General features: G+C 39.3%; 2 protein-coding genes across 11 annotated transcripts in view; both read left to right on the top strand.

Moving 5' to 3' along the window:
* Positions 1–10,039, top strand: part of Rhea (Talin_middle and talin-RS domain-containing protein rhea) — a 44,175-nt gene extending 34,136 nt beyond the window's left edge. For all 10 annotated transcript variants that reach the window (XM_070307565.1, XM_070307575.1, XM_070307582.1 and 7 more), the window contains 4 exons: positions 109–2,011; positions 2,089–2,835; positions 4,870–5,508; positions 5,819–10,039. In XM_070307565.1, coding sequence (XP_070163666.1) covers positions 109–2,011; positions 2,089–2,835; positions 4,870–5,508; positions 5,819–7,390 — 4,861 coding nt within the window. In that variant the 3' untranslated portion in view covers positions 7,391–10,039. The remainder of the gene's footprint in view (positions 1–108; positions 2,012–2,088; positions 2,836–4,869; positions 5,509–5,818) is intronic.
* A 974-nt stretch (positions 10,040–11,013) lies between these two features.
* Akirin (akirin) lies at positions 11,014–15,526 on the top strand. Its single transcript, XM_070307615.1, has 5 exons — positions 11,014–11,690; positions 12,730–12,917; positions 13,076–13,238; positions 13,332–13,388; positions 13,510–15,526. The coding sequence occupies exons 1-4, from the start codon at positions 11,501–11,503 to the stop codon at positions 13,340–13,342; spliced, it is 552 nt and encodes a 183-aa protein (XP_070163716.1). The 5' UTR covers positions 11,014–11,500; the 3' UTR covers positions 13,343–13,388; positions 13,510–15,526.
* The last annotated feature ends 220 nt before the right edge of the window (positions 15,527–15,746 follow it).

Here is a 15,746-nt window from a genome sequence, read left to right on the forward strand (position 1 = left end):
TTTTCTTTATTACCTTACTTATTCTTATCGCTTACTTAGAATAATTGGCATACGAGAGATACATACTATTTCGGTTTCGTTATACACTTCGCGATTTTTACTTTGCAGACGATTACAGAGCGACCTCAATAACGCGGCTGCCAATCTAAACGACGCATCTTCAAACATAGTGTCGTCCGTGCGTTCACCCGTGCAGCTAGCAAATTCATCCAAACAATTTACCAATGCGTTCGGCGATCTGTTGGGCGTGGGTATGGAAATGGCGGGTCAGACAACAATCGAGACTCGTAGCCAAGTAGTGGTATCGCTGAAAAACGTTACTATGACGTCCGGCAAACTCCTCGTGACCGCTAAATCAGTGGCGGCCGATCCAACCGCGCCGAATGCAAAGAATCAGCTTTCGGCAGCAGCACGCGCGGTCACCGACTCCATCAACTATTTAGTAGACGTGTGCACTTCGGCAGCGCCTGGACAGAACGAATGCGACAACGCTATCAGGAATATTCAGTCTATGCGATCTCTATTGGACAATCCGAGCGAGCCTATCTCCGATGCGTCATATTTTGAGTGCTTAGAAACTGTCATGGAGAAGAGTAAGAGCCTCGGTGACGGTATGACCGGCATCGCGAACTACGCGAAAAAGTCGGAACACGAGAACTTCTCCGTAGCGGTCCGCGGAGTTTCTTCTTCGATCTGCGGTCTGATCGAAGCCGCAGCTCAAGCTGCTTACCTTGCGGGAGTGAGCGATTCTACATCGGTAGCAGGTAAACCGGGTTTGGTGGATCAAGCGCAATTTCTAAGAGCAGCGCAAGCCATACACAGTGGCTGCCAGAGTCTTGGCAATCCGACTACTACACAAGAGCAAGTACTTTCGGCCGCTACCATAATCGCCAAGCACACAAGTGCGCTTTGTAACGCCTGTAGACTCGCTTCCAGTAAGACCAGCAATCCAGTAGCCAAGCGACATTTTGTCCAATCCGCCAAGGACGTCGCCAATTCGACGGCATGCCTCGTTAAGGAGATTAAAGCGCTTGACAAGAATTATTCCGATACTAATCGCGAGAAATGTGCGGAAGCTACAAAACCATTGCTCGAGGCAGTCGACAATCTCTGCACATTTGCAAGCTCTCCCGAATTTGCGAGCCAGCCGGCCAAGATATCTATCGCGGCTAGAGCCGCCCAAGAACCGATCACTTACGCCGGAAAATCCATCATTGATGGTTCGTGCGCCATGGTGCAGGCGGCCAAAAGTCTCGCGATCAGTCCAAAAGATCCGCCGACTTGGCAGTTATTGGCTAATCACAGTAAGAGCGTGAGCGACTCGATCAAGTCGTTAGTGGCATCGATTCGCGACAAAGCGCCCGGTCAGAAAGAGTGCGATGCGGCGATCGAGAAGCTGTCAGCACGTATACGTGAACTCGATGCTGCTTCGCTGAGTGCAGTTTCGCAGGCTCTAGTGCCGCGCCGCGAGAATACTGTGCAGGGATTCACTGACCAAATGGAGAGCAGCGCGAGCGAATTGCGCGAGAAATTGGAACCCTTGCGCACTGCCGCCAAGTATGAGGCGGAGAACGTTGGTCATGCCGTCAATCAGATCGCCCTTTATTCGGAACCGCTTGTCTGTGGTGCGATCGGTGCCGCATCCAACATGGTGCACTCTAAACAGCAAATGGTGCTACTGGACCAGACGAAAACTGTGGCTGAATCAGCATTGCAACTGATCTACGTTACGAAAGAGTCCGCTGGTAATCCGAAAGCCGTCGCGCTGCACTCCGAAGTGGATGAAACTGTCGAATCCACCAAAGATGCGCTTCAGGAATTACAAAATACCCTCGAAACTATATCTACGTCTGCGGGTATTGTTACCGGTCTGATCGACACAATTTCTCGCGCGATGGTTAGACTAGAAGATCATCGAATGTCCACTATCGACACCGTGGATTCTTACGTGGATTATCAGACAAGGATGGTCGAAGCTGCTAAAGAGATTGCTCGTTTGGCACAAGAAATGGTAAACTTGCATCTATAATTATAAAATATATAGTATATACAATGCTTTTAAATTATACACTCTTCTTTTATTTACAGTCGACCAAATCTAGCACAGATGTGGCCAGATTAGGTCCGTTAGCGGTCGACATATCGCACAAATATACTCAGCTTGCTCGCGATACTTCTGGAGCATCCGCGGCCGCATCCAATGCTGATGTATCCGCCAAACTTCGTACCGGTGTCCAGGAACTTGGCCGGGCTTGCGCAGATATCGTTCGCGCTGCTGGCACATGTCAGATGTCACCCGGTGATGCTTATGCCCAACGGGAAGTCGCGGAACAGAGCAAGATTGTGACCGAGAAAGTGTCGCAGGTATTGGCCGCTTTACAGGCGGGTTCGCGCGGCACTCAGGCATGCATCAATGCTGCCAGCACTGTTTCCGGCATTATTGGCGATTTGGACACCACCATCATGTTCGCCACTGCTGGCACACTGCACGCCGAGAATGAAAACGATACATTTGCCGATCATCGCGAGAATATACTGCAAACCGCTAAGGCACTGGTAGAAGATACGAAGACATTAGTCGCTGGAGCAGCATCCTCGCAGGAACAGCTAGCTGTTGCGGCGCAGAACGCGGTGTCAACCATCGTCCAACTCGCCGAGGTCGTCAAGTACGGAGCGGCTAGTCTGGGCAGTCAGAATCCAGAGGCCCAAGTGATGTTGATCAACGCCGTGAAAGACGTCGCTTCTGCACTCGGTGACCTCATACATGCTACTAAGGCTGCCAGCGGCAAGCCCATCAATGATCCCAGTATGGCGCATTTGAAGGATTCCGCTAAGGTAATTTGTTTTCATGCGAAATCTCTTCCGTTTTGCTTTTGTGATAAACTGTTGGTCATACTTCTAACAATGAGAATGCAGCTTGTTGCGCGTTGTCGCTTGAGATTAACCATCTGGCTGAACTGGAAAAATCTTGTTTATAATGAAATGAGAAGATAAATCTTTATGATAATTTTCAACGCAATAATGTGCTTAAACAATTAATCACGTTGTGATTTATTTATTTAACAATGAAGCATCTCTTGAAGACTAATAAAACATGATGCATATTCTAACGAAATCCGTATAATGAGAAATTCTCTAATCGATTAATTTATCGAAATCTAATATTTTTATCGTAATCGTAGAACATATATTTATAATTTTCACAGAAATCTTGTGAGATGAAATTATAATTATATCTCCTATAAAAATGAATGTGAAGACTAATAACAAATTTGTACAATTTCGATTAATTTGCCGAGTTTTAATAATGTTTTATTTTAAACACAATTATTGCATATCCTTTTTAGATATTTTCTTTGGGTGGACTTTAATCGACTCATTTTGACGAACATGTCCGTATTTACCTCTCTAACTGATTTCGTTTTCATTCTACTAAAATCTCATTTACATAAAAAAACAATAGCATTCATCATCACCGTTCTCGACCATACGAAATTGTAGATACATAGGGCAAGAATATCTCCAGACCAAAATATATATACGACTGGCGCTATTAAAGTCCACCTTGAACCGCTCTTCCCACGCTCAGCTTCGTATTTCCATCTTTCTATATGTATAACATATGCGGCGGATGCGTTTTATCTGGCGGAAAGTGGCATTTTTGTAAAGAATATGTTGTTTGTTTAACGATTCTCCGCCTGTTTTGGACACGCTTCTTCTCACCCCTTTTCGAGGGATTCGAGCGATGTATAATGATAGCAGTAGTAGTAGCGTAACTTATCTGTATCTTGAATGTTTCGACGATGCAAATGGTGGACTTTAATACTGCGAGTCTCACATTGACGATTTTGGTCTGGCCGATCCCGGATAGGTTTTAGAGCGACAGCTACAGCAGCAGTTTGTGCATCTGAGCGACATCGGCGGCTCAGAATCGGAATGGTTCGTGTCCGATCAAGAGGAGGAACTAATCCGTCTGCTCTCCACTTCCGAGAGCTCTCAGCCGGCACAACGGACGTCCGACTTAGTGTTGTTCATGTAGCCGTATTTTCCATTCTCCCTTCGTTTTTTTCATCGCAGTTTTGTATAAGATATATAGCATGTAGCCAGAATAATTTGCGTGTTTGATATTTTTTACATAAAGAATACGATATGGTTGCTAAAAATCATGTAAGGCATCAGCGAGAGATATCGAGTAATCGGCATTAACCATTAATGAGATTTTTTGTTAAAATAGTTATCATTTCTAACACATTTATTGATATAAAGAGAGCGATTATAGCTTAATATTTTCAAATAAATTGTAAAGTATTTAGGACCACACAGAACCATATCGACATTAACACACTTTATGTAAATATTATGACGATCAGAATATATATCTTTCTGCTCTTCTTTTTGAAAATGGTACATTAAAATAATTTTATGTCAAGTGAAATTACTTTCTTGATTAGCGACCTATTCCTTTCGCCGAAGACTATCTTAATTCAGTTTATATCGTTTTATCGGGCGAATCATCCTTAGGTATGTACGTTCTATTCACAGCGATGTGTTTGGATTATTAACAATCTTCTAGTTGATGCTTCCTTATAATCTTTTGCTTATTGTTTTACCATCAGATCATTAGATAGGCTCATGTAACTACGATACGCGCATCGGCCACTAATCTTACGTATGTGTTAACACGCTACGGTAGTAGTATTATTTGCTAGTATTATTAGTTTTATTTCATTGTATTTATGCTCATTATTTTAAGATTATCACTAAAAATCTAATACTACTAACTGTATTATTCTCTCGTGGATATTAACAAGTGTAAAAACGATTTGTATATACCTAATATACTTACACTATATTCTAATCTTCGTTCAGGTAATGGTGACAAATGTGACATCGCTGCTGAAGACAGTGAAGGCTGTAGAAGATGAACACACGCGCGGCACCAGAGCGCTGGAGTCTACCATCGAGGCTATAGCACAGGAGATTCGAGCGCTCAACAGCTCGGAGAACCAAAAGAGCCACGTGACGCCAGAAGATCTTGTACGCTGCACAAAGAGCATTACTTTATCGACCGCAAAGGCGGTCTCCGCTGGAAACAGTTGCAAACAGGACGATATAATCGCCGCCGCCAACATGGGCAGAAAGTCCATCAGCGATATGTTGACGATCTGCAAAAGTGCGGCCTACAATTGCGCCGAAACCGCTGAGCTGCGCGACCGTACTCTTCAAGCGGGTCATGATGTTGCCATCAATTATCGAGAGTTGCTTCAGGCAATTCTGCAGATATCGTCCAGATCGGGTGACGCCAAACATACTCTACCGGTGATCTCGCGCAAAATTGCGCAGAGTGTAACGGAGTTGGTGGCAGTGGCAGAGTTGTTGAAAGGCAACGATTGGGTCGATCCCGACGATCCTACGGTGATCGCAGAGAATGAATTGCTCGGTGCGGCCGCCAGTATTGACGCGGCCGCCAAGAAATTGGCCAGTCTGAGACCGAGGAGAAGCATTCAGGTGAGTTTTCGATTATTACATCGTGATAATTTGTAATGTAACAAGTACGAACGGACATAATCCTTTTTCCGTGAGATATGTTTGATTTTCTTGGTCGTTATGAATGATCGACCGAGAATCGAACATATTATTACGGCGATTGGAAACATCAGCGTTTACAGCGAATGAGTTAATTAAGAACATTCTACAGTATTATTGATTATTTGGACAAAAATAAAAATTACTTTCCAAGACTGTATAATTCAATTCTTGAAAAGATTATTAAATTACATCTTATTTTTCAATATATGCATTATTTCGTTTTCAATAGGAGACCAACGAAGACATGAATTTCGATGAAATGATTCTGGAAGCCGCCAAGTCGATTGCCGCTGCTACCTCGGCCCTGATAAAAGCCGCCAGTGCCGCTCAACGGGAACTCATCGCGACCGGCAAAGTGTCGCGTACGCCGTTGACCAGTTCCGACGATGGTCAGTGGTCCGAGGGTCTCATTTCGGCCGCTCGAATGGTGGCGGCTGCCACTCATAGTCTCGTGGAATCCGCAAACGCTCTCGTTCAAGGCGTAAGCTCCGAAGAGAAGTTGATCTCCAGCGCTAAGCAGGTTGCCAGCAGCACGGCGCAACTGTTGGTCGCTTGCAAGGTCAAAGCCGATCCTGACAGCGAGAGCACAAAGCGCCTACAGGCAGCTGGTAACGCCGTGAAACGTGCTACCGATAATCTCGTACGCGCTGCGCAACAGGCTATCCAACAGGAGGAGGACAGATCATTGGTCCTGAACCGCCGTATGGTGGGCGGTATTGCGCAAGAGATCGACGCACGCTCGGAGGTATTACGAATTGAGCGCGAGCTAGAGGAGGCCCGAGGCAGACTTACCGCCATTCGTCTGGCCAAGTACAAGAACCGGTCGGATTTGGCCGACGGCGATGGCGACATAGCGAACGAACAAAGCGGTTACCAGAGTTACACCACCCGATATGAGACGAGAGCGTACGAGCCGCAAACTACGCCCTCGCCTATTCAAACAATGAATCACACTCTAGACCAACTGCAGTCCACCACGCAGCACATCAGTCATCAATTCGGTGATCGACAAAATCTGATCAGCCCAGAGAAGGTACACTCGACACAAAGCACGCTCGAGAGGAAGATGAAGGACAGTCAATATCACCGATCCACTGTGGATAATCAGTACGGATCCCTGGATAGAAAATACATCGATGGTCATCAAGAGAGAAGTCCGTACATTGTTACCGAGAAAAAGATTATAACAGACAATTCTCCCGGCCAATACAGCTCGATAGAACGGAAGATCAATCAGGAGAGCTACATCGCAGAGAGGAGGCACGCAGACGGGATCGCTTCGTATGCGCCGCCGCAACCGCCTCAACACATCTTGTACTCACCGAAACCTCCCTCGACCATCCCCAAAATCGTTCAAGAACAAACTTTGAATGATCCGAAGTCTCCGCAAGATCAGCAGAAATATTCGACCGATCGGTTCTCAGGCATGAGCCCGATGAGCACGTTCCGTTCCGAACAGCAAATGGATACTCAACGATTCGGTAGCGGCGTTCCGCAGCATCAAACTTTCAAGAATGTTGAGAGCAAGGTCATCCCCGGCGGCAGAATTGAGACTATCACGACGAAAATGTACACGTCCACGCCCGGCAAGAGCAGCAGCTCCAATTACGAGGCTACAGAGGAGACTAAGGAGTACACAACATCCGGTAATGATCTATCGACATTCAAGGGCTTCGACAACGATACCGTCGAAGAACGCAAGTCGATGCACAAAGTCACGGAGAAAAAAACCGTCACTATGACAATGTCAAGTCGGCAAGAATCCAACACGAAAACCTTCCGTTACGAGGATAAGCAATGAAATTGAAAATAACGAAACGACGAAGTCCGTTTGCGCGGTAATTCTGGCGAGAAATAATTTTAAGAAAAGTGATCCGTCTAATTCATATGGTTTAAAAGAACGCCCTATATATGGAAACACGATAAGGTATAACGCAAAATTGTTTTAACAAAATAGTCTGTCAATTAAAATCAGTAGTATATCCAGCTTTTGTACCGAGATCGGAACGAGAATAATTCGGCAGTGATATTTGACATATTTCATAGCAAAAATGTCCAATTTTATTGAACATATTGTGCGTTATACGTCAAGAACGTACATTCAATTTATCGTTTCGATGCCTCGAAGCGAAGAGAAACGACGAATTATTTATACGTAAAAACAAATATAGAAAGTGCCCTTAGATAGAAGTAACACTCGTGCTTTCGATCTGTAGCCTTACGAACGTATTTCGATAGCCGTATATAAACAACGATCTTACGACGAGTTGAGATTGCATGTAATATTACATATTTCTGAAATATAAGAGAACAACTATAACTGTTCACCTCTGTATTCGCGCAGTAAGGTTTCTATTCTTGCTTATCGTACTTCTCAAAGATATTTAAACATATGGTAATCGCGCTTGATTTAATATAGAATTTAATTTTATGTTTACTCATTTACGGGTTAAGAAAAACCACGAATTAACAAGAGAAGCAACATATCATTTAATTTTATTAATTTTTCCGATGCCGCACGGCGCCAACGGCCCGGCGAAGCACCACTATTATTAACACTTTCCGCTTTCTCGATTAACTTTTTCTCCCTTTCTACCCCGACGTCTCTATTTATTCCGAGTATCTTCCGCTATCGCAAAACTCTCTTTCTATCTGTCTTAATCCGACTCTTATTATATTTCTTCCAATGCGCGATCTAGATGCCTGCAGGCGGTGGCTCGTTTTCGTGATAAGTTTATTAATAGAACTCATTCACGCGAGCCTAGTTAGACTGCCGTGAATGATCGATTAGTGCAATTGTTAGTCTCCTTTTCTGCGAATAGACATAGGTTACTGTTATATAAATATTCCATAATATACGAAATTCGGGAAAAATCTCCGACATTCTCGTCTTCAACGAGAAAAGTGCCTAAGTTTAATGAGCTGCCGCTTTCTCTTTTAACGTAACGATCCTATAGGGAGTTTCTAATATTACCAAAAATCGAATGCTTTATTAATGTGTTTAATGGGATAGACGTGCCGAGCAAACGGCTGATATCAAAGCTCTTCTTTCAAAGCGATACGCGTGCTCGTTTTCTTTTTTCTTCTACCACCGTGTATCTTTTAAGAGCATCAACCGCTGATCGCGAGTTTGTTTTCAGATTCGCACAAACCGACGTTTCAATAATAGCGAGACACTTGATTATCATCGATTCTGTCAATCAGTCTTATCAATTATGTGTTTACATTGTCATCGTATTATAAAGCGACACGGAAGAATTATCATTTTTACTGGATAATTGTTGGATTTAGGCAAGCATTGTGGAATTAGAGATGCGAAGAAATGGAATATAAATAACGTACGTCGCGATCGGTTTGTGCGGATCTTTGTATCTAAAGGAATGTGCCATGATATATTACGAATGTACCGGAAGAGATAACGCGAATTACATAATAATGTAATAGATTTTATATATATATATATATATTACATATGAAAGACGTTCGCATATATACAAGATAACACAGCAAGATCTTTGCAATTAAAATGTTTTTCATATATCGTTTTAACGGTTTATATATTGACTACGTAGAGGGTATTTTTATATGTAGTATATAGAGGCTGCACGCGCACGAGATATCTAGTTCTAATCCTAGCATCGGTGTTTTCTAGTGTCTTCATAGTGTCTAATATCAGCGGAATGCAGATATTCTTTTATAAAATTAATAACGAATCTCTCGGAAGGAACCGTCTCTTTAAAAAAAAGGCTTGTATCTCTTTGCGTTTCTCAGGATCATCCGCTCTCTCATTTTGGTTTCCGTTCGTCGCTGTTTTTGATTGCATTACTGTAATCGTTCGGTAAATGATGTACTGGATTCAATTTATTTAAATAATTATCGTCGCGAAAATAGGACCAAAATGAGATCATCGTAAAAAAAGAAAAAAAAAATTTAAAAACATAGATATTTTTTTCACTGTTTATGATTGAAAATATATGAATCCAATAGCTTTATAAATGATTATATCACCGCGTAAAAATATACAAGCATCTCTTTGTGTAAATAGAAATTTTAAATCGGATGCTTCCAAATATCTGCATTCACACATCATTGAATTTAAATCCAAACAATTTATTCATTCGCTTGAACGCATACACAACGTTAGCTTTCTTTAAATAAATTCTGTAATTTTTTAAAATTCTATATATATATATATATCTTGCAAATCAATATTTATGAAATGTTACGAGCTATGACGTTTGTTGACGTTTTTACATTGCCTTTTTGCCTATTATTATTAATCTTGATTATATACTATGAAAGATATTATTGTTATTATTATTATTATTATGGTTTGTATTATTAATCTTTTTATCGCCCCATTATTATTGACTCTAAATGTTTATACTCACATACAGAAGTAATCAATAAAAAATTTCTAACATTTGTTGCTTGTTCTTTTTCCCGAAATTTATGAAAGAAATCCTGTGATATAAACGTTAATTATTTATAGAAGAACAGCTTATTTCGACGAATTGATTGAAACTTTTTTATAACAACGATAGTTGCTTCTATTAGTTGTGTAATACTTTTGTTAGATTGGTTTACAGTGTTTTTTATTGAATGAAAAGATACACAAAGAGATGAGCCTAATGCGTATACTGTTACTACTTGCATAATACTTGTTGGATTAATTTATTTAATTTTTTTTTTATTAGGGAAGATATACAAAGAGATAAGCTAATACATTATTCTAAAAATACTATTGGCACATATATAAGGACTAACGCAAGGTTAAAAGGACATCAATAAGAAACATATGAACAAATTTGATAATTGAAATTACAAGATATGATAAAAAGAAATTATATATATATATATATAAAAGACCTTAGATCAATAGCATCGAATAATTTCATATAATAATTTGTATTGTAATATCCTATTAGTTTTATGCATATTTGTATAAAATAATACAATATATTATTCCAGAAGTCCTGTTTCCTTACTAATTGCCATACATTTGCCATATAACTTTAAAATGAAAAACAAAACAATAAACTATAGTTTTATTTTACATATATGTTATTAAAATAAAAGTGCAAAATAAGAAGAAATTCTACAATTAATACTGTAAGACTGTAAGACATTTAAATCCGTCGAGTTCACGGATATTCGATCATATATATAGAATAACATTCTCTGCAGAGAATAACAATTCGCATTGGCGTATCTCTAGTATTGGAATTTTCTGCTTCCATTTCTATCGCTATCGCTATCGCCTATCGTTATCGCTATCGCCTAGTATTGTGCAAGGGCCTTTAATTCTAAGACTCTAGAATATTCCTAGGAGGCACACACTCCTATTGGAGATCGAAATGTCATGATTAGGCGCAGTGCGAGTTCTCCATCATGCATACATATACTTCGTGTCCCTAGTCAACTGACGAAAAACGTAGAGGAACGAAAGCGAACAGCGAGACGAGTTGTTTCAGCCGACAGAGAGAGGAGGAGCTCGCTGCGCGTAGCGATCGGCGGCCATATTGTTCCAGCGCAGTGTTTGTTTTGTCGGTGCAAGCTGCGCGTTGGCCCCACGCACGCCTACGAATCCGTTCCCGTCGTCGGGAGGAGAGAAACTCCCGGCCTAAGTTTCAACCGTTGTGCAAAAATATTCTCGCGTCTCTCGATCTCTCGTATCGTTAATCTCTCGCGTGGTGCCGCTCCCCGTATCGTTCTGCGCCAGGTCGTCGCGCCGCTCCCCATTATCCCCGTTGGCTCTCCCTCCGTCTTGTTCCCTCTCTCCCCTCCCGCCCCGCCCCCCCCCCCCTTCCTTTCGGGGCCGCGGCCCGAACGAGCGAACGACTGGGTGTCAGTCGTAGACGGCGCACAGTGAGCCCAGGAACATTGCGCCACCACCGTCAGCAGTAGCACCATGGCGTGCGCCACACTGAAGAGGTCCTTGGAGTTCGACCCGGTGCACAGCCATAGCCGGCCCAGTAAGCGACGGAGGTGCATGCCCATGTCGTGCGCGTCGCCCGGCGCGTCCGCGTCGTCGCCGCGCGGCGGACCGCTGCCGCAGAAACCGTCGCCGTTCGGCGACATAGCCAGCAAATTGACGCCTGGTAATTACACCGCAGGCTGCGGCCATTTTTTTCCCCTCTCGCTCTTATCGGCGTTTCTCCGTGTTTATCTCTGTCTCAATTTCTCATCATCTCTCTTTCTCTCCTTCCCTCTTGTACGTACTGGTTTTCTTGCATACAGAGCGGAAAAGAAACAGAGCGAGGGAAGGAATGAATGTGGGAGAGAGATGGCGAGCAGGGGCGGCTAAGCTCTAGCGATTTAAAACCCGTAATTCACAGACTCCTTACGGAGAGAAGGGGGCGACACGCGTAAATCATATGGTAATGTAGTAACGGACGCGCTCGGAGTTTCGGCTTTTTACGTTCCATTCTTGTTTTTCTACAATGTTAAAGAAAGAGCGTAGAGGCGCGTCCAGAAATGATGTATTTTCTATTTTTTTACACGTGACAAGATTGTGATGATACGTAGTAATGACACAAAAAGATGTTATATATATATATATATATATGTTGAAAATATTTCATTTTTGAAGGAAACTCTTTTGTTGATATTTGTCTTGTCAGCAAAGATGTCGGAAATATGATTGGATAATTAATAAATATATTTGGATTGAAAGAGGTAGAGAGAGGAGAGAGAGAGAGAGAGGGGGGAGACAATAGAATATTATTCAGATATATACTTTGCATATTGAATTTTAAACTATAAACTAATGTATAAAGAATACAAGAAATAAGATATATAAAGAATATAAGAAATAAGATTAAAAAAATAGAAATGAAAAGAAAAATAGATATTAGGGAATACACAAACTTGAAATTGAGACTTGAGATATAATATAATTACATGCATAATTTTTCTATAAAAGCAGTTTTTTTCTTTTTTCATTCTAATTTCCTTTTTATTTCTTTGTATTTCTTTATCATATTTCTTGTATTCTTTATACATTCTACACATGAGTTTATAGTTTAAAATTCAAGATACAAAGTATATATCTGAATAATATTCTATTGTCTACTTCTATATGTGTAGATATATATTATTTTTATTTGAAACAATATTATTTTATATTTTCTTATACAGAAAAAATGGCTGCCAACATCAGAGAAGAAATTCGCAGATTACAACGGCGTAAGCAATTACACTTTCATCCTCAGACCAATGGTGGCGATTCATCAGATATGGAAGGCCCTTCCAGTCCTGGCTCTTCTTTGACTCCTTTTAGTCATAGCTCTAGCGGAAAAGAAAAACCCCTATTCACATTTAGACAGGTAGAGTTCTTTGATTAGTTGCGTGTTTTTCAATAAGAAAATTGTATCCAATAGGAAAAATTTATTTTGTGAAATATGACATTTTATAGATAAAAATATTTGCTACTACAGCAGATAAGTATTGATTTGTAGATATGCCCATAAGAATGGTTTTGTAGGTTGGCTTGATCTGTGAGCGAATGCTCAAGGAGCAAGAAACGCAAATTCGAGAAGAATATGATCAGATCTTACATTTAAAACTGTCCGAACAGTATGATGCTTTTGTCAAATTCACATATGATCAGATACAAAAAAGATTCGAATCTGCGGCTGCACCTAGTTGTAAGTATTAATTTATTCTTAGAATAAAATTTGCACGTTTGTCTATGCTTTTTATTCTTTATATATTACAACTTATAATTTTTTTATTTTCAGATCTGTCATAAGAAAAGAGTCTTATTTATAAGAAGATATTTCTGTGAAGAACATTAGGTAAATTTTATAAACATGCATTTTTTTTAAGCATGAAATCTCAAATTAGAGATATTATAAAGAAGAGATCACTTTAGAAATTAATCCAGAAATTTTTTTATAACATTTTGTCGTACTGCAGATTTCTACTGTGTGAGACAAATTTTGTTTGCGCCGAGATTCGCAGCATCGCTTTGTTGCGGAAATCATCTTTAAAAGAATAAAAAACGATGTTTTTATCAAAATGTCGTATGGAAAGAAAAAAAGGGCTAAAAAAGAAGCGGAAGAAAAAAAAATTAATGATGTAAGTTCATAGAAGGAAAAAAGAAGAATCGCGTCGAATTACAACTATGAAAATTTACCATATATACTTTCAAGACTAACATATTTGTACTGTTCAACATTAGAAGTACGCTGGTATCAGGGAACTGATTCTACTTATGTACAAATGTTATTACCGTTAAAAATATAATACATGTACAGTGCAAAGCTTAATCCGGCTGAAAGAGGAAAAGAAAAAGAGCTCAGAGATTTTTCTCCTAGCTTGTCACAAATATATTTTTCTCTTATCTCGTTTGAGAGAGATTATAAAATGCGGAGAGAAATTCTTTTCATATATGTTGTGCAGATAAAGCATTGTGTCGAATGCTAAATAATGTATTTCATATAATTTTTCGTTTACTTGTCTTGATGCTATGATAATTTAAATATTGCTCAAGTATATATGGCAAGCAATGCTCTAAGTATCTTAAAACAAACGTGTATCATACATTTCGCGAATTTCGAGGCAGAAAATAATGTGCGTGATTAAAAGGACTGTCTTTCCTGAGCTTCAACGGCTCTGTGAGAAGCGAAATGGTGTTTAGAATTCAATGTATGATTGCGTAAATTAAGGGATTATATAGTTCTATGAATTATTTGTAAATCGAAATCTATATACACGAAAGATACATTAGCATAACTTGTTAAATGGATAGTAAATTTATTTCGACTGATTCGCGAGTTGTAATGGACTCGCATCAAGAAGATTCTAAGATATTTTTGTTTGGGTAGAAAATTAGCCGTTTTATGTAAAAATACGATTGTAAAATTGTAAAACTTAATATTTTGCAGTTATTTTTATTGCAGTTGTTACATTTGTTTCATCATTTATTAAAAATTTTTATTAAAAAAAAGGAAAACACGATCTCATTTAAGATATAAACGTTTACAAGAATCGCAAAAGTATCAGATTAATATTGTAGATTGTAGTAGGCATTGTATGAAGGCATTGTGAAGCATAAGTATTTGGAATAAAGATTTCATAAAATCTCGTCACATACAGTATTTCTGTTCCCTGGTAGCAACGAATTTCTGTGTAGTTGTAATAAAAAAGTGCTGAATAATGAATATAATTATATACCATACTCTTTAACTGTGCCTATTATTATATAAAAATATTTATCACGATTATTACTATTAGTATTGTTATTTACTATTGTCGTTTCGTAAAAAATTTTTCTTAGTGTACAGTGAGATTCTTATTATGTTGCAATAATGAATTTTTCACGCAAAGATTTTTTCTTTTCTTATTTAAGAAAAATATGAGCTTGCGGTCCTTGGTGGCTGCGTGTATTTTGACGAAAATTTTTATTTTGCCAAAAATTAAGAAAAGTTATAGGGTACCAAGGGAAACTCGGATAAGAGTTCTCCTTATTTAATATTCTCTAAGCATAATATATTAAAATAATCTTCGACCGATTAAGCTTTTTACGGTCGTGATTACCGAATAAAGGACATCTCGTACAATTTCGAGCGGCATTCGAATTACTACTGCCTTTTTTATATTGCGCGAAAGAAAAGAAAGAAAGTGTTTCTCAGTTACCATGGTATTTATGGAAGCATCGTACGTCGATGAGTGCTCATGCTCATACACACATAACATATATATGCATATAAACAAGCAACACATGAAAAAAAAACCTTATATTATATCGATTGTCTATTAATTACTGAATGTGAGAAAACAAAAAAAAGAAATTATAAAGAAATATAAGCGAGAAATATAATTTTTAATAGTTAACATACTAAGTAATATCTATCTATTTGAAGTTCGCGATAGGTACTATTATCATTAAGAAAATTCGTGAAAACACATAAGCGATCGTGTGAAATTTCAGGGGATTTTATTTCGATTACAAGAGATATACCTCTGTATTATATTGTATATATACATACATACATATATATATATATATATATATATATATATATATGTATATATATATATATAAACATTCTATTATCGAAATAAAGATCAACTTAAGACTGAATAAAGAAGGGTTTCCTTATTTCCATCAAGTAAAATATGTGTATATATATATATATATATATAATTTT

This window comes from Polyergus mexicanus, unplaced genomic scaffold (genome assembly GCF_030449975.1).
Source record: "Polyergus mexicanus isolate NDT 795.1 unplaced genomic scaffold, iyPolMexi1.0 SCAF_2, whole genome shotgun sequence".
NCBI lineage: Eukaryota > Metazoa > Arthropoda > Insecta > Hymenoptera > Formicidae > Polyergus > Polyergus mexicanus.